We start from the raw sequence: 18379 nt of genomic DNA on the forward strand, positions 1-18379 counted from the left end.
ATTTAGTTCATGTTTGTAACATATCATGCTTACATTAATTGTGGATTTATAGAACATGTATACCACACATTTTAAGTCTTCGCTTATCTGCTTTTCCTCCTCTCACCCACTCTCCCTATCTCATGGATGTTTTTCCCTTTTACAGCTATCATTGCTTCCTTCCACTGATCTCTTATTTTACTTTTTACTTGTACATTGCATTACTAAAATGAGGGCAAGCAGAAGTCAGTTCAGCTGTGTGTCTCATCTATGTTGCTTAACACTGTACTTTCCAAGTGTATCCATTGTTCTACAAATGCCTAAGATTTATTCGTTCTCTTTGGTAGCTGCGTATCCCGCTATGTATAGATGGAAGATTTCCTTGGTCCATTCATTTATTGATGGATGTAACAGCCATATTAAAATACAAAGGCAAAACCAATAAGATCCTTACTTGAGACACTGTTAAGGAGATAAAGTACCTTCCCTGAATCCCTTCCATTACCATGAAGTCCAAATAGGTACATACTGCTCTCTCTGCTAAATAAAAAGCTATCAGATAATACTCTTTTTATTACTTATCTTCTCTTAAGTTTTATAAACTAAGATTTTTTTCTTAAAAAATGAATTCTGGAGCTTGAGCTTAACTTCTCAATATAAAACTTATTTCATTCACTCTTTGAAAATCACAAAATGAAAGATATAAAAGTGGGTTTAATCACCCCTCTGTGACATTCCGTTTGTGACAAGGTAGATAACAGAGCATGCATATATCTTCACTGTCTGCAAAGGGTTACAAACAACAGAAATATTAACTGTTAGGTACATTTTGCTCTCATGAAAAAAGCAGTAAAGAAAATAAAACACAGCAATCAATAGCAATTATTTTCCATGAATAAAGATTCCTGAGGAACAATCAAGCAAGGTGAAATTACACTCAGATAGTAAATGACTGGTTGCTTAAAATTGCAAATCAATGATTTAACAATTTGAACATCCAAAGAAACAGCTCAAGAAATCAGTTATACAAAATTTGAAAATGCCCTTATTTGTTGTATAGTTTAGAAATATGGTACAATATCAAGTTTATTGATAATCTTATAAAAATATAACATCAAATGATTCACTAGAATGAAGATCCTTTAGTCACTGTTTGCCTATTCTGCCCAAGAAAATAATCTCACACCACCCTCCAGAAAAGGCATCCTTACATTATCTTATTCACCAAATATTTCTTTCAAAACTATTTTAGCCAGTCACCTCCCAAGTATCTTGTTTTGAAATACCTCTGTCTTTGCAATAAACAAGACCCATCAAACTGTTTTTCTGAACAATGAACTAAAAATTGCTACCTACTCTAAAATAGGTTCTTCAGTTTTCTTGGACTAAAATACAGGTAACCTGAAAACTATAAATGTAATCTGGTGCTTAGTGTTTACTGAAACAAAGAGAAAAGTGAACATAAATAAGAGCATAAAGTTGAAAGAAAAAAGATTCTAGAAAATGGTGTAGACTTAAAAGCTGAAGCCTGCCTTTAGTCGAGTTTTCCTTTCAAAAGCTTTGTGATTGTTGCATGTGGTAGGATATGTCTGTAATCACAATTATCTGAGAGGCTAAGGCAGGAGAGTAACTGCGTGGAGCCCAGCTCACACGAGTTAGCAACTTAGCAAAAGCCTAACTCAAAATTAAAAAATAGCTGAAGAAATAACTCAGTGTATTGCCTCTGGGTTCAAGCCCCAAACCACAGTAAAATAAAAAACCAGACAAACAGATAACCAGACAAACAGATAAGCAAACAAACAAACAAAGTAAGCTGTGAAGCTGTGTGACTCTCAGTAGAATCATAACCTCTCTGATAATCTCTCTGACTCATGCAATAAGTATGTTCTGACACTTTCTCAAATGTTGTCCCAGTGTTACAGAGTAAACAAAAGCATTCTCTGTAAAGAGAAGTTTAATGTACAGGGTTTGTACATGTAAAGTAGACAGTAGATGACAGATTGTATAAGTCTTCTTCCTTAGGAAATATATGAGGCACATTTTTACATAGGACAGGATGTTAACACTGGAAGAGAAACTCATAATCTCCTGTGTAACTTTAAGGGGTAAATGGCAGAGAAAATCCACCCGGCAATAACAAAATGTCAGCACAAACTTATTTCTTATTTTTATCTTATTTTGTGTATTTTAAGGAAGGGTCTACATGGTGTTCAGGATCTCACTACTAGAGCAGACTCATAGTGATCTGCCTGTTTACAGCCTCCCAAGAGCTAGATTACAGGCACGTGCCACCACACCCAGTCTCAATTGCCATCTCAGCTTTCCCAGGGTAGGGCCAGCATGGAAGGCATAGGGTTTCAGATCCCAGCCCCTGTGCCTGCTTGGAGGTGCTTTAATCCGTTGAGCTATTTGGCCGGACCAACTTATTTTATTTTTATTATCATAAAATGCTAATCTTCCTTTAGAGGCAAAAATGAAATTGAAAATGAGAATTTTTCTTTTATTTTTTATTTTTTTATTTTTGCGGAACCAGGGATTGAACTCAGGCCCTTGCGCTTGCCAGGGAAGCGCTATATTCCACTGATCCATCTCCCCGGCCTGAAAATGAGAAATTTTAAAGAAGATTTATACATTTCTTACCTAAAATACTACTATAAGAGAAAAAAGTGAAGTGAAAAATTTATGAGTGCAGTAAAGAAAGGAAGAAATACTCCACAAAAATGAAAATAAATTGTTTTAAAAGTACTCTAGTTTTTCTCCCCATGGTAAATAAGAAATATGCCAGAGATTTGAATTACATGTACAAAACTTCTTGTTTCATATATACAGAGTAAGCCTCTTATTTCTGATCAAAACCTTCTCCGGCTCAACCTTCTCCTCAGGGCAAGTTTAACATCATTGTCAACATTGTTTAACATCATTGTTCCTCGAGCTGTAAATTAAAGGGTTCATTAATGGAACTGTGTTGGTATAAAACACAGAAGAGATCTTTCCCTCATCCATAGATCCAGCCGAGGAAGGCTTAAGGTACATGAAGGCACCCGACCCAAAGAACAGAGCAACTGCAATTATGTGGGAACTGCAAGTGCTGAAGGCTTTGGACCTGCCCTCAGTGGACCTCAGCTGAAGGATATTAGAGAGGATGAAATCATAAGAGGTGATGATGGTAACGCTGGACACAATGATGTTGATCCCCACCACGATGAGAACCTCCAGTTCATTGACATAGGTGCTGGTGCAGGAGAGCTGAATCACAGGGAGAATGTCACAGAAATAGTGGTTGATGGTGTTTGCGTCGCAGGTCAGTCTCAGCATGCACCCCGTGTGGGCCATGGCCCCAGAGAATGCCTTCAGGTGTGAGTCAAGCATTAGGCTGCAACATACTCTAGGGGACATGACGGCATTATACAGAAGTGGACTACAGATGGCCACGTAGCGATCGTAGGCCATTGCTGTCAGCACATAGCACTCAGCAATGGAAAAGAAACTGAAAAAGTACAACTGGATCATACATCCTGTGTAAGAGACAACATTCTTCTTTGATATGAAATTCACCAACATTTTAGGTGAAAAAACAGAAGAGTAAGAGAGGTCAATGACAGATAAGTTAAAGAGAAAAAAGTACATGGGAGTGTGAAGGTGTGAATTTAACCCAATTAGAGTTATTAAGCTCAAATTTCCCAACACAGTTGCTATGTACATTACTAGAAATAGGAAGAACAGGGGGAGTTGGAGACTTGGCTGCTCCGTTAATCCCAGGAGAATAAATTCACTCACAGAAGTGCTATTCTCAGGGTCCATTCTTCTATGAGAGAAATGGGAGACACAGGTAAACGACATAAGGTTAGAGGACACTCAACTGTTCTCCTAATATTTTTTCACATAACATGGGATATCTTTGGGTTAAGAGAACTTCCCAAACCGGACCCACAGAATCTGCTTTTGCTCCTAAGATTTCTACCCAGCCTGATGAGTGAATGTTTTCTTATAAAACACATAACAAATATGTATTGCCAAGTACACCACCAAGTCTATCCATACCATGAATGCCTGTCCTGCCTGTTCAAGCTCATGGATAGATGATTTCTGAAAACCCAAGGGATAAGGAAGAAGACAGATGTAGCAAGAGAGAATAATCTTGCTCTCATCTCACTTCTTTCTTCACCTGAGCCTTATCCCACCAATAAAAACTCAGGCAGAGGTGTTGGCAACCTGGTGATTGACTGATTAGACAGGGATATGTGACTACTAAAACACTGTTTCTAAGAGAAAAAACAAGAACTAGAGTCTAGGAATTGATTAAAGAGTTATCATTAAATTCAAAAGAGAATTCTATCCATAGTGGGGAAATTACTGACAGTGATAGCATGCCCTTGGGCTCCCTAATTTCTCTGAACTCTATGCTACTGGGACATTTTCACTTGAATCTCAGGAATACACAATATAGAACGTTGAGAGCACCAGAGTTGCAAGGTTCCAACACTGCAATTAAACCATACTACTGAGGCTTTTATTTAGAAAAAATAACTCATACATTAGCATCTTTTAAAAAAAGGCAAAATAAATAACATGTGCCCCTTAGGTTGCTCACCACCAAAAGAACAATATCTTTAATCCGTGAAGTTCAATCTCGAAGAAAGAGATTTATATAAGTAGAATTTAGGAACTCAAATTTGTTAGGCCAGGATACCTTGGTTCTTCCTTAGTGCTTACTTAACTTACCTCTTAGGTCCTGAAAGATCATTTGCAGACTACACTTCGGTTTCAGTGTGTTCTGAGATCTTTATGAGGACTCTAGATAATAATATAGTACTATGACATGAGCCTCTAAAGTAGCAGAGCAAATAGGTGTGATTAACAATTTTATCCATTTCACAAGACACAAAATATGTCATGTGAAAGTAAAGATGTAATGCACTTTGCTTAATAAAGAAACAAAATTGGTCAGGGTCATCTCCAGGGAACAGAGCCTAGGTTTAATGGGAAGCAATTGTATTAGTAACATGAACCATAATTTGTCTGTTGTTCATCAGGGACTTAATATTGTGCTTTCCCTTTCCCTTTTCTACAGGGACTCAACATCCACTGAGGCGCAGCCAAAAGTAAACTCTCACTTTTCAGTCAGCCAAGCAATAGAACACAAAGTCCTAGATCCTTTTTCACCCATGAGTGCAGAAATTCAAAAATATTCATGGGCATATTTCACTTGTGAGAATTCCACAAACTAGCTATATTTCTCCTGAGCTGGATCTAGTGTGAAATCAGCCATATTGAATCAGGCAGGGACATGTGAATTACCCTCTTGTCATGCTCCCTATTCAATTAAAAGAACCATAAATTATAGGCAGAAAATTCCTGTAAGAGACGATGGAGGCACACCATGCCTCCAGGGCCCTATCTTTTTTGTAGGTTATTCAGAAAATGATCTTCTCTATCCTGCTGTCATCACAGTGACAGGGCACAGGACATAGGCTTTTTTTTTTTTTTTTTTCAGAACCGGGGATTGAACTCAGGCCCTTGCGCTTGCCAGGGAAGCGCTTATTCCACTGAGCCATCTCCCCGGCCCCGAGGACATAGGCTTTTTCTGACCCTGGTTCTTCATATTCAAAGACCAATGCTGCATCATTGATCAGAAAAGATCAGCAATTGTTATGTATTAAAGTCAATTACTTGGCTGTATTTGTTATTCTTAATAATCAATGAACCTAGACAGGCAGAAAATGTAGCAGACACCCATGATGTACATAGTGAGTATGCTCTTTTTTTGCATGGCCTGGACAAAAAACAATAGATCTATTTAAGGCTCTTTCATCTTCTTCAAGCCTTGACAAATTTCTAGAGATCTATTCTGTGACAATTTTGCATTAATAAGTAATAAAAATTATACTTATGAACGTTAAGAGAGAATTTCCAGGCAACTCTTACAATGTGATAGTAGAGGTAGCACGGAGAAGCACAGTGGCTGGGTTTAACTTAGGCACTGACCATGCTAACAGTGGTCCACATACGGGAGAAATGTATTGCCTCAGATGGTTTGTGAGGTCTTCAGTTCTGTAGATATTTTAGGATAGAACTTGTGACAAAGCATGGAGGCATATTGGGTGTTATGTGAAAAGCTTTCTTACAGATTCTAATTTTCATCAATAAGAGTTGTCTTCTACACTACAAGTGTCACAGTGAGACCAGAAAAATATGTGAACCATCTCTATAAACTAGCAAATATGCTCTGTGGTCTAAATAGGTCACTAACCCCGAATAAAAATGTTCTCCACTGGAAATGAAGATTTTCACAGCAATCTAGGGAAATAGCTCCCTCTGATGTGAATTTTTGATTTAGACAGGATTTAAATTGATTAAAAGATAAAAGTCATTCCACAGAATATATACAATGAAGGTGAAGCAGAACTTTTTACAAATGAAATGAAAGCCTTCAAAAGTAGTGTAATATTAAAATGCTCAAAAATTATAACACTGCCTTTATTTATTTATTTATTTATTTATTTATTTATTTGGTATAGGGTCTTGCTATGGAACTCAGAATCATGGTGACCTCCCTGTCTCAGCCTCCCCAGCACTGGGATTACAGGCATGTGCCACCATGCCCAGTTTCAGTGGCTGGCAAGGCAAACCCAGGCTTCTGGGGCACGCATCGCATATAGGGCTGTTGTTCAAACTTGATACCTTCTGCTTGCCAGGCAGGTGCTTAGACTACCAAGCTATCTGCCCAGCCCCACCAGCCCCCTTATTTTTGACAAAGGAGACAAACACATTCACTGGAAGTAAAAGCCTCTTGAATGCAGTGCTGGAAAAACTGGCTTTGACATGCTAAGGACTAAAACTAGACTTATGTTTATCAGCGTGCACTGAACTAAAATTGAAATGGCTCAAAGAATCAGTAGTAATTTTTTTGCGCTCTCTGTTCATTTTCCCTTCTCTCATTACTGAAAACACTGAAGTCTTTTAGTGTTCAGTAGTAAAAAACAACAATTCTTTAAGAGCACTGACTTCCACTTTATTTAATTCAATTGTTAGTATAGGAGAATTGGGATTTTTAATAGTATATATTTACAATACATGTAGTGACATTCATTTTTGAGAACTGTTACATATACATATTGCACCTTGAGCATTTCCATTCTATTTCAGAGAACGTTCTTTGTGCTTTTGATGAAAATGTCTATTCTATTATTGTTAGAGGAAACACTGTGCAGATATTACTCAATTCCATTTGTTTGGTAGAGTGGTCCAACTCTTATTTTTCTTGTCGCATTTGCCAAGTTGACTTAGTTACGAGACTGTGATATTGAATTTCCCCACTATGATTGTGTCAATTTCCATCTGAACTTTCGTATCCAATTTTTGCTTCAGGATACTGGGTATGCCAGCATCCAGTCATTACATTTACAGTCTTTAATCTCTTCCTATAAATTGTTCCTTTTAACCATATATGTTGATATTCATTATCTCATGATCAGCTTTGCTTGAAGTTCACTTTGTCTGAAGGTAAGATAGCTTCTCCTGCCTGCTTTTCAGCTCCTTTTGCAAGTTCATTGAATATATCACAATTCCAATACTTTGTGTGAATCATTACATTTAATTTTCATGACATCCCAAAGGGAAATATTTTGATGAGCATCATTTTATAGATATACACAAGTATATATAGATATAAATATACATATATGTAAACAATGGTCAGAGAGTTATCACTTACTGATAGTTGCATTTTGGGGAGTTCAAAAGTTGAGATTTAAACTCAGACATATTGGCTAACTGTTCTTGTTCTTTCAAGATTGTTTTGGGGCCAGGGAGATGGCTCAGTAGAATAAGCGCTTCCCTGGCAAGCATAAGGGCCCGAGTTCAATCCCTGGTTCCGAAAAAAAAAAAAAAAAAAAAAAAAGATTTTTGCTACAGTAGCCCATTATTGGGGTGAAATTCATAAGCACATACAGTCTTAAAACTATGATCTAGCTTAATATTTATTAATGAAGTCACAAAGCTTGTAGGAACATACTAGGAATAGCAAATGGCTATGCTCTCAACCTTCTTATAGAGCTCTTCAGGACATGATGAAGACAGTTACAAAGTGGGCTATCTGCTTCTCTGCCCAGGAGACTAGGTATTCCTGATGGTAAATTTAACTCAGGTAAAACTATAAGTAAATCTCCAATGTTAGGTTTGTAGTACAGGATGTAAACACATGCTTAGTGATTTGGACCCTCAAGGGGCTCACTGAACTCAAGAGGAAGTGGCAAAAAGAGAATTCCTTTCCGTGCAGCTCACCATTTGCTATGGAACTATAGGTCTCATAGATTCTCATTTGAGTGAGGTAATATTTTGGGAGCTCATATAAGATTGTTGTTTTCTTTCTTGCAAATGAAAAGAACTTTTTAGAGAAGTCCTAGAAAACTATGGTTTATTGCCCAGAATACTCCTCTAATGTGTATATATGCACTGATGGCCATTACCTCCTGCAACATCAAACACTTTGACTACATGCATCTCAGGACATTGGAGAGGAAGGATCCTTCAGATCCCAGAACAGGGAGATCTCTAGTGTAAAGGTGAGCATCCTGACCTTTACGTGTCAAACTATATAAATCATGGGTTTGTGGGAACACCCCTTATTTATTACTTTTCACAGCCCTCACCTACAGTGAAGACTGAAGTGAGGCAATAATATTCAGACGTATTGTTAGATTTACCAGAATGCTTTCTGGAAAGAGGAGAGACACTATATAGAGGGATAAGTAGAAAATCAGGATTCCTCAGAAATCAGTATAGGAAGCCTGCTCTTTAGAGGCCTTGTGCATGTTGTCAGACAACTTGTAAAGCAGTCTCTCTCTCTCTCAATTTTTCAGTCTTTGTCTCTCTCTATCTGTCTCTGTCTCTTTGTCTGACTGTCTGTATGTCTGTCTCTCTCTCTCTCTCCCACTCCCCTCTCTGAAGATTTATTGTTAATATCACTGTCGTCTTCTCTTTCTGCAGAACTATGAAGGAAATGAATATAGAAAACAACTCTTCAGTGATGGAATTTATTCTGATGGGATTGACAGACAAGCCTGAGCTACAATTGCCCCTCTTTTTCTTGTTCTTGGTGAACAATATAGTCACTGTTGTGGGAAACTTGAGCTTAATTAACCTAATTTTCCTGAACTCACACCTTCACACACCCATGTACTTTTTTCTCTTCAATTTGTCCTTTATTGATTTATGTTATTCATTTGTCTGTACTCCAAAAATGCTGATGGGCTTTGTTTCAGAGAGGAACATCATCTCATATACAGCATGTATGACTCAGCTATTCTTCTTTTGCTTTTTTGTCAACTCTGAGTGCTACGTACTGACAGCTATGGCTTATGACCGCTATGTGGCCATTTGTCAGCCCCTCCAGTACACAGCCATCATATCCCCTAGAACCTGTTCTCTGCTGATGTTTGGCTCCTACCTGATGGGATTTGCTGGTGCCATGCTTCACACAGGATGTATGATCAGGCTCATCTTTTGTGATTCCAACATCATCAATCATTACATGTGTGACATCCTCCCCCTGCTCCAGCTCTCCTGCAGCAGCACCTATGTCAATGAGCTTCTGAGTTCTGTTGTTGTGGGCACAGTGATCATAGTTTCTAGCCTCATTATCTTCATCTCTTATGCTTTGATTCTCTTTAATATCATTCATATATCATCTGCTAGGGCTTCATCCAAAGCCATCAGTACTTGTGGTTCCCACATAATAACTGTTGGCCTGTTCTATGGCTCAGGGATACTCACTTACATCAAGCCATCATCTGCTAGCTCAGTGGACCGGGGCAAGTTTTTCTCAGTGTTTTATACACTTGTGGTGACCATGCTGAACCCCCTCATTTATAGTCTCAGGAATAAGGATGTCAGACTTGCTCTGAATAAAGCCCTGAAGAGAAGCACAAACTGAGTGAACAGTGAAGCTGCCTGGGACCCTGCCCACATTTCTGGGTCATTTTCTTCATTTCTGGGTCTTGTCCACCTCCTTCTATTCTTTTTTCCCTCTTCTCTTCATCTTTATTTCTACCATGTGGATGGGAATTCTATAGTACTAGCTTTCTCCTCTTTGCCCATCATGCAATGACACAAGTGCCTGTTCTTAGACTTGAGACTCAATCTCAGTTCTAAGGTGCTTCCAAGCTAGTGTCTATTCGTAATTCAAGAGAAAGACACAGGGATGATAACTTTTGCTCTCTATATAGATAACACCACCCACTTTTTAAAATATGTCTCCTCCTCCCAAAGAAAAAATTATAAAATTATTCCTGTTTCAGATGCTCTAGTGCTTATAACTACATTAAAACAAAAAGGAAAAAAAATTGTAGAACTGGTAAGTATTGCCAGAATTTCTTAGCATTTTTTGATAGTGGATATTTTGAGAATTTTAGCTTCATATCTCCAATGAAATTGTTATCTGAAACTAAGATTTTTATGCTTGTGGACATATGAGGCTGGATGAGGATTATGACAGTGCTGAACTTTTTCAAATGCCACTAGCAAAGATAATATGTTGGTCAAATGGTATTTTTTAATACATCCAACTGAGAGCATCAGTTTGTCCATGTATCTGTGGTTTGTGTCAGAATCACACAGTGGTATTCCTTGCTAGTGAGCACTGTGTCAGATGTGATGCTCAGATTCTTTATTTCTTCAACTACATAACAAAGATTGTGTTTTGTAAGACAAAGTCTGTTGTCATCCCTTTAAACACGCATAAATTATATGGAATGAATCTTGCCCAGTTGGGACTTAAAGTTGTCTTCTTTCTTTTGCCACTTGGACAGATAACTTAACCCAATGGCTCATGCTGGGAGTCATGCTCTTTAAAGTTTCCATTAATGATGTCATTTTATCCTCTCTCAATGAGGTGATGGTTGTGTCACTTGCTTATAGCCACACAGTTAATGATGCAAAGTCCAGTCTTTCAACCAGTTGTGCATTCTATGAACAATGGGAGGAAGAAAAAAAACACTGTGAAGGAGCAGAGAAAAATTCTAGAGAATTATTGCAGCATAAGCCTGAAAATGTTGCTAATACCCTGAGCTAAGGTGACTATGGCAAAGCAACAGTCTATGGGGTGGTTGCAGATTAATACTGATATGCCCTAATTTTAGTTACAGGCTAGAGGATGGATGGAGGAAAGACATAATAGGAGTTTATCTTAACTGGTAACTTCAAGTTCTATCAACAAAAAGAAAAAGGAAAACAGCATTACCTTCTACCCCATCCTCCAGTTGTAGAAATCCTTCCTGTGTATGAGTATTGAGGACTAGCCATCTATATGTATATATACTGCCCAACTACAAAAATGCAAGGTGACAACTGAGCAATATTAGCAGCTATCTGGAGGGGAGGCTACCTATATAGAGTTTAGAATTGAAGTCCTAACATCAAGGGTTCTGGATGAATTGTTTGAAGTCAAAACTGCACGGAAAATCAGCACAGGTGTGCAGATAGAGCTGGCGCCATGATGACTCCAAGTCTGAACCTAAATGTTTCCACTGTCCCTACTTCATGTTTGCAGAAGGCAAGCCATTGTCAGTAGGGGGAGTCTGTTGTTTGTAGTGGGAACCCCAGGTCTCTCTCTAGTCACTCTCAGGTCAGGCCTGACACTAATATTTAATGTAACTGTTATAATATATTCATAACTTAATTTTTCAAACAAAGTCTGAATGCCTAGTATTTACCTTGATTTGTTTCTTTATAGTCATTGTAGTGCATATTTTAACATAGTGAATAAAACTGATTTCACTTTCACACTGAAGTACATATTGAATCAACATAGACTATTTTAGGCATCCTAGTCAATGTGAAGATCTAAAATGGAAATATATACATGTGTTTAAATTTTCTTTATTATCAAAGAGTAAAAAGTCACAGTATTTAGTGAATAATTTTGTGTAAAACACAGGAAACAGAATAACCATCACTAAATTCAAGACATTTCCTTATCTTCTTTGTAGTCAAAACCTCCAACCATCTATTAGCACCTACTGCCTTCCTTTCTGTTGCTGTGGTTTTGTATTTATCACAATTCTAGGTAAGTGTGGTCACATAATGCACTGTTTTAGTTTAGCTACTTTCTTGTAACTTAATGAATTTCAGATTCATCCATTTTGTTAAGTGTATTCACCACTGATGCTTCTTTATTCATGAGTAGTGTTCATTGTATGGATATACTATAATTTATCCATTTGTATGATAAAATATAATAAAACTACTATAAATACAAATGCACATTTTTGTGTGTGTTTTCCTTTCTTTTCTATAAATACTTGCATAAAGGCAATTGTAGAAAAAAGTGTTGCACTATTTTGAACAGACTGATTTTACATCTATTTAGTAATGTGTGAGAATTCCAGTTTTTCTGCATACTCACCAGTACTAAGAGTTCTTTTAAAAAGTCTTTAGCTCATCTACTAGTTTTGTAGTGCTATTTGATTTCTGTTTAATTTTCATTTCCTGAATGACTAGTGACATTATTTGACATATTTGTTTACCATCCGCATATCACGTTGATAACGTATATGATTACAACATTAACTCATTTCTTTGCATCACTTATATACTCATGGCTAAGTTAATACTTTGAAAAGCTTATGATTTTCTCATTAAATTACTCATGCACTATCCATAACATTAATTGATCTGATATATATGGGTCAATATCTTGGGCAGTAAAGTTCATTAGTATGCTTCAGAATTAAATGCTCTGGGAAGTAGGGATGCAGTCAATTTGTGTTCTGAATATACATTTGTTTATTCTAGATGTTTTGTTAAAAATGTGGTTCAGCATGAGTTGTCACAGAGGAAAAGTGATGGAAGTCGTTGTGGCCATATCACCTGTATTCCCAAAATGTTGGAAAGGTTAGAGTTGTTCGGTCAAAAAGTGTAAGTTCCATAAATATTTCAGAAGTTCTTACTAGATCTTCCATAGTGAACTTATTACTGGGAGGAAAGTAGTAAATAAGAAAAATGTGATCGTTATCCTTATAGATCATAAGAGTTCTTAGAGAAATATGAAAGATAAAGTGGGAAATGTCTGATAAGAATTATCATAGAAATGTACTAGGAGTTATGCCCAATGACAGCTAATATTTGTTGACAATTTGCCATATTCTAGGAATAGGGTACTCATTTGACTTATAGTATCTTATTTAATTGTACCAAGCAGCAACAAATGAGATACAACTATCACTATCACTATTTTAGAAATTATGAATTTCAAGCCCAGAGAGGTTCAACAAGATACCCAAGGTATTATGGTTAATAAACATGGTGAGGAGGAGAGATTAAAACAGATCTTTGAATGTCATGGCATCTACTTTTTCTATGATGAAGGAACTGATCATCTTATGACTGAATTCTATTTGAAGACTGAGCAAGACACTCAGGTAGAAATTCCATAGAATATTTACAAGTACGAGGAACATAAGTCATTGAAAGATATTTTGAGGTGATTGCAGTTGATACACCTTTAGTGGCCCAATGGACCTTTCTCTGTTTTTAGTAATAGAAGTGAGGAAGTCTGGAAGCAACAATGTGGGAGACATTGGTTTAGGATGCATGAAAAAAGACCGAAAGAACCCAAGCAGAATTCTTACAGAGCTAAAACTAATGGGGAGATGGCGTTTTATCATTGCCTCTCACTTGGAGGATGCACAGTCTAGGATGAAGGGGAACTTGAGTAAAATCGTGAGGGTCTCAGGTGCTAAAAACAGAGCATGGGCTTGGACGTAAATACAATCTCCTTACATCATATTCACACCTAGCATTTGTTCTCTGGGGAAAAGATTGCATATCCCTATGTTTCATTTATAATCAAGGGATTTGATAGAGACAATCACATTAAATCCTCTGTGTCTTATAAGTGACAAATGTACTAATATTAAAGACTTTCTCTGATGCTAGATGGCCAATGTCCTCATAACAAATCATGACATACTGAGAAAAAATTCCAAGGTATATCAGAAATGGAGTTGTCATTGCATTCTCCCAGAATCACAAGACAATAAATGTTGGAACCGCATAGTGATTTCTCCAAATGCAGGAATAAAGGATAAAAACACAGGATCAAGAAGCCCTAGGTCTGGAATGAGAATGACATTTCTGATTTTCATGTATATTGATGTCCTTAGTATAAGATGGAAGGCCAGCACCCTAATCCATGTCAACAATCTCCTCTTTCCCAAAATCCTACAACTCAAGAAAACTAACAAAAGACAGTGCTCCAGGCCTCAGAGAGTGCTTGAAGATATTAATGTAGACAAGTATCATAGCACCTCCATCAATACTTTTCTTTCCATGGAAGAGCTCTCACTCTCCCAGATATATTCCTTTTTCTGTGTCATGGAACAATAAATAACCTCTCTTAGAATTTAATGCTTTAGTTTTGAATTATAAAATAATGCTTTGGCTCTCACTCCACCAGAGTCTAATCTGCATTAAAAGCCAGCGCCAGTTTATAAAGGCCCCTGCCTCTAGCTTTGTTTACCACGGAGGGATCTAAGGATAGAAGATATGATGAGGAAAATTATGTTCTATGAATTCTTTGTTATGCTGTGTTTTCTCCAGAGGTCATCTTTTACTTTTCAGTCTCACTGAATCTTTTCTGCAGTTGTGCTGTACACAGGCTGATTCTGGGGGACTTTCTGGGTGTACTTTCAGGCCTTTCTAGAATGCATTTCATGCACAAGGGAAGAAGTAGATTGGGAGGGCCAAATTTTTCTCTACTGCATTATTGTTTTTCCTGTGCTCCACTGATTTGGAGAAGAATATCTCCTGTGAAAGGCCCTTTTGTGACTTAATTCATTCTTGTGGAGTTAACAAACCAGTGTAATCTTACAATACCCTCTTGTTTTTATGTCTAGTATTGCATATGTTCACTATATTGGGAAACTTGAGCTTTCTCTATTGGGTTGAGTTTATACTTTCAAACCCTGTGTACTTTTTTCCTGTTTAATTATGTATTTTTTCTCTCTGTGTTTTCATCCTAAATGCTATCAAACTACATATTAAAGAAAGCTATAACTTATATGGGATATATGACATATATATATATGTATATACATATGATTTCTTAGTGCTATATGCTGATGTCTAAATCTTATGATCACTACTGTGTGGCCATCTGTAATCCACTTTTGTATAATTTTGCCAGGTGTCCTAAAGTATGTTGCAGTCTTACTCTTGTTCATACCTGATGACATTTTCTGGTGCCATGTTGTACATGGGATATGTAAACATCATCAACTACTTTTCCTGAGACATTTACCCCGTGATATAGCTGTCTTGCATCAGCACCTATGTCAGTGAGCTGATAACATGTTGGGCATAACTGTACCATGTTCACCCATCTTTATCTCTATGGTTTTATCTCTACATTATCGTCCATATCACCTATACCAAGGGCAGCTCCAAAGCTTTCAGCACCTGCAGTTTCTACTTGATTTCAGTTTCTCTCTTGTTTGCATCAGATGTACTTAAGTAACAATCTAAAGTTTGTCCATGGAGGAGGAAAATCTGTCATTTACACCAAAGCAGTCTCTCTCATGAACCTTTTAAACTACACCTTGACAAACAAAGATGCTTTACCTTTATGTCTTCCAGTAGTTTCATGTCTCTCTCTTAATGTTCAGATCACTGACCTATTTTGGTTTTCATTTAGTAAATGGTGATAGATATGGGTCCATTTTCTATTTTCTCCAAATAGATAGTCAGTTTTCCATGGACCATTTGTTGAGTAGGCTGTTTCCTCCAATGAGAGCATTTGACTGTTTTTTCAAGATTAAACAGCTGAACCTGTCTGGAACTTTTCTGTATCCTCTACTTTGTTCCATTTATTTGTTTTTGTTCTGACCCTGTGCTATTTTTATTATTGAGGCTTTAAAGTACAGCTTGAAGTCAGGAATGTTATGCCTCATGCTTTGCTTGTGTTGCTCAAGATTGTTTTGGATAAGCTAGAGCTCTTCTGGTTCCATATGAATTTTTGGATTATTTTCTCTCAACCTGTAAAGTATGATGTTTGCATTTTAGTGGGACTGAATTGGGAATATGACCATCAGACAATGACGATTGTCTTCTTAGTTATATTTTTGTTGCAGAGAAAAAAATACCAGATACCCAAAGTTAAAGGAGGAATGGTTTATTTCAGCCTCTAGTTTGGAGAAGAAGTTTCAATCCATAGCTGGCTGGCTTCCAGGGGAGGCAGTATGCCAGTGGAACAGTACAGAGGAGAAATCATAAATGGTGTAGTGGGTAGAGGATAGCGAGAAGCAGTGGCAGAAGCCATGGCAAGGACTTTGCTTTTATCAATCTTTTTACATTTCATCTAGGAAGCAAGTCTATTGATTATTAACAACCATACCCAGGTAGTGCTTCCATCACTCATACATTCAATCTCAGTATCCCACCCTTAATCTCCCTTCACACAGCCTAAATCCAGCCACTTCTGTAATGCCCCACCTAAGAGAGTGTGAGGCTTTCAGGAGACATCTAGACATATGCCATAACACTGGTTCTGCCTCTTCAGGAACTGGGGACAACTTTCCATTTTCTGCTATTCTCTTCAATATTTATCCAAAGTACTATGGTGCTTTTATACAGTCATTTCACCACTGAAGTTATATTATTGCCTAGATATTTCATTTATCATGTTGCTGTCAATGGTGTTATTTTCATAATTAGCTTTTTATTGAGTTCATTATTAGTGTACACAAATACTATTGACTTTATTTAATTTTTTTGAATAATATAAAATAGTAAGAAAAAGAATTAGAAATGATGCAAATTTCATTAAACAAAGCAATAGGAATTCAATAATCATTGCTATATTGAATGTTGTTATCTTCAAATAAGTTGTTTAGGTTACCAGATACAAGCCTGCAAAATTTGTTAAAAAAAAGAACAAAATAACACAAAGAAAGTTATAAGAAATTAAGAAGAAAAAAAATAAGATAAATTTTAAGCATTAACTACTCCTTTCAATAGACCAGCAGAAATCAGTGGTTCAATTATCCAAACTATCCTGCATATATACATACGTAAGTTTTTCCCCTTCTTTCATCTTTTTCTTCATCTCAGTTTTTCCTTCACATTGAACAAATGTGTTACCTTTCATAGTATCTATTGTATTTATCTAATTTTATTTACTCTTTCAGGTTCTCACGTGAGACAATATAATGTTTACATATGCAGGTCTGATTTATTTCACTTATCAGTACAGTCTTTAGTTGCCTCCATTTATATATAAAAGCCTCAAATGTATTTTTTTTAGAACAGAGTAATGTCCAATTGTGTAACAATCATAAAAATTGTATCAATATAGTACATCTTTTTATCCATTGTTTAGTTGGTGCACATTTGGGCTGTTTCCAAGATCAAGCTATAACTAGTTGTGTCGCTATAAACATGGGTGCACATATATTGCTGTGGTATGATGATTTCATTTCTTTTGGAAAAATATCTAGGAAGGGAATTGCTGGCTTGAATGGGACCTCCAATCCTAGCTTTTTGAAGAATCTTCATAGTGATTTCCATAATGGTTGTACCAGTCTTCACTTCCAGCAACAGTGGAGAAGGATTCCTTTTACCCCACAGCCTCTCCAGCATTTGCTTTTTGGTTGACTTCTTGATAATAGCCATTCTTTCTGGTGGAAGATAGAATCTCAGCATTTTCATTTGTGTCTCTTGAATGCCCAATGATGTTGGATATTTTTTAATGCATTTATTTGTCATTTGCATTTCTTCCTCCGAGAAGTGTATATTCAGTTCAGACACCCATTTTTGGATTGGGTCTTTGATTCTCCAAGGCCTGATTTTTTTTTAATTATATGTTATAGATAGGAGTCCTTTGTCTGAGGGACAGTCTGTATATTTTTTTTCTCAATTTGTGGGTTTTCTTTTTACTTTGTTGGTGATTTTTTTTTTCTTCACTCACACAAAGTTTATTTTAGCATGCTATACACAAGCTGCAGTGCAACAGGATGGCAATGTGATAAAACATGGCTTATGTTCTTCTCTGCCCAAAACAAAATTTCCAGAATTTCACATTATTTTCCCTAAAAACCCATTTTTCTCTAGTAATAAAATATATTTATTAAGATATAATTAGAAGCTCGTAAGCTCAGAAGTATAATTTGCATGAAAACACACCTCCTATTAGCAGGGTTCATTAGCTCCTCACTGGCTAAAAACATGTAAGTTTTAATTCTCATGGGCTTTTTCCTTCCCCTTTTAGATTTTGCTGAGAAATTAAAGAGAATTTACAGAAAGGTACATACATTTCTCTTTGATGTTTGATGACAATGAGAAAAAAAAATGTACATTTAGTGTTAGTGACAGAGAGCAAGTCTGGAGCACCTACAGTTGAGAAGCA

At 36.7% G+C, this 18379-nt stretch overlaps 2 protein-coding genes and 1 long non-coding RNA gene across 4 annotated transcripts in view; 1 reads left to right on the forward strand and 2 right to left on the reverse strand.

Moving 5' to 3' along the window:
- Nucleotides 1-567: 567 nt before the first annotated feature.
- Nucleotides 568-3780, reverse strand: LOC101567781 (olfactory receptor 147-like). Of its 2 annotated transcripts, XM_023721162.1 has the most exons (2): nt 2896-3780; nt 568-594 (listed from the first exon to the last, which is right to left on the reverse strand). In XM_023721162.1, the coding sequence occupies exons 1-2, from the start codon at nt 3778-3780 to the stop codon at nt 568-570; spliced, it is 912 nt and encodes a 303-aa protein (XP_023576930.1). The 2 variants fall into 2 exon arrangements, with proteins under 2 accessions (XP_023576930.1, XP_023576929.1); XM_023721161.1 differs by lacking the exon at nt 568-594 and having other exon boundaries at nt 2881-3780.
- Nucleotides 3781-6903: 3123 nt separating this feature from the next.
- Nucleotides 6904-18379, reverse strand: part of LOC111818126 — a 19439-nt gene continuing 7963 nt past the window's right edge. Inside the window, exons 2-3 of the long non-coding RNA XR_002822190.1 lie at nt 15191-15202; nt 6904-6913 (exon numbers count right to left, since the gene is read on the reverse strand). This is a non-coding gene — a long non-coding RNA (uncharacterized LOC111818126). The remainder of the gene's footprint in view (nt 6914-15190; nt 15203-18379) is intronic.
- On the forward strand, nt 8972-9913 carry LOC101567376 (olfactory receptor 143-like). Its single transcript, XM_004636378.1, has one exon. The coding sequence runs from the start codon at nt 8972-8974 to the stop codon at nt 9911-9913; it is 942 nt and encodes a 313-aa protein (XP_004636435.1).

The sequence above is a fragment of the Octodon degus genome, unplaced genomic scaffold, assembly GCF_000260255.1.
Source record: "Octodon degus isolate 3935 unplaced genomic scaffold, OctDeg1.0 scaffold00080, whole genome shotgun sequence".
Classification (NCBI taxonomy): Eukaryota; Metazoa; Chordata; class Mammalia; order Rodentia; family Octodontidae; genus Octodon; species Octodon degus.

What these genes read in the sequence shown, in the direction of transcription:
- LOC101567376 (XM_004636378.1), top strand. Translation starts at nt 8,972, where the DNA reads ATGAAGGAAATGAATATAGAAAACAACTCTTCAGTGATGGAATTTATT.
- LOC101567781 (XM_023721162.1), bottom strand. Translation starts at nt 3,780, where the DNA reads ATGGACCCTGAGAATAGCACTTCTGTGAGTGAATTTATTCTCCTGGGA. An exon ending in ACAGCTCGAGGAACAATGAT is followed by an intron (nt 595 to 2,895) that starts GTTAAACAATGT and finishes TCATTTTTTAAG; the next exon opens with AAAAAAATCTTAGTTTATAA.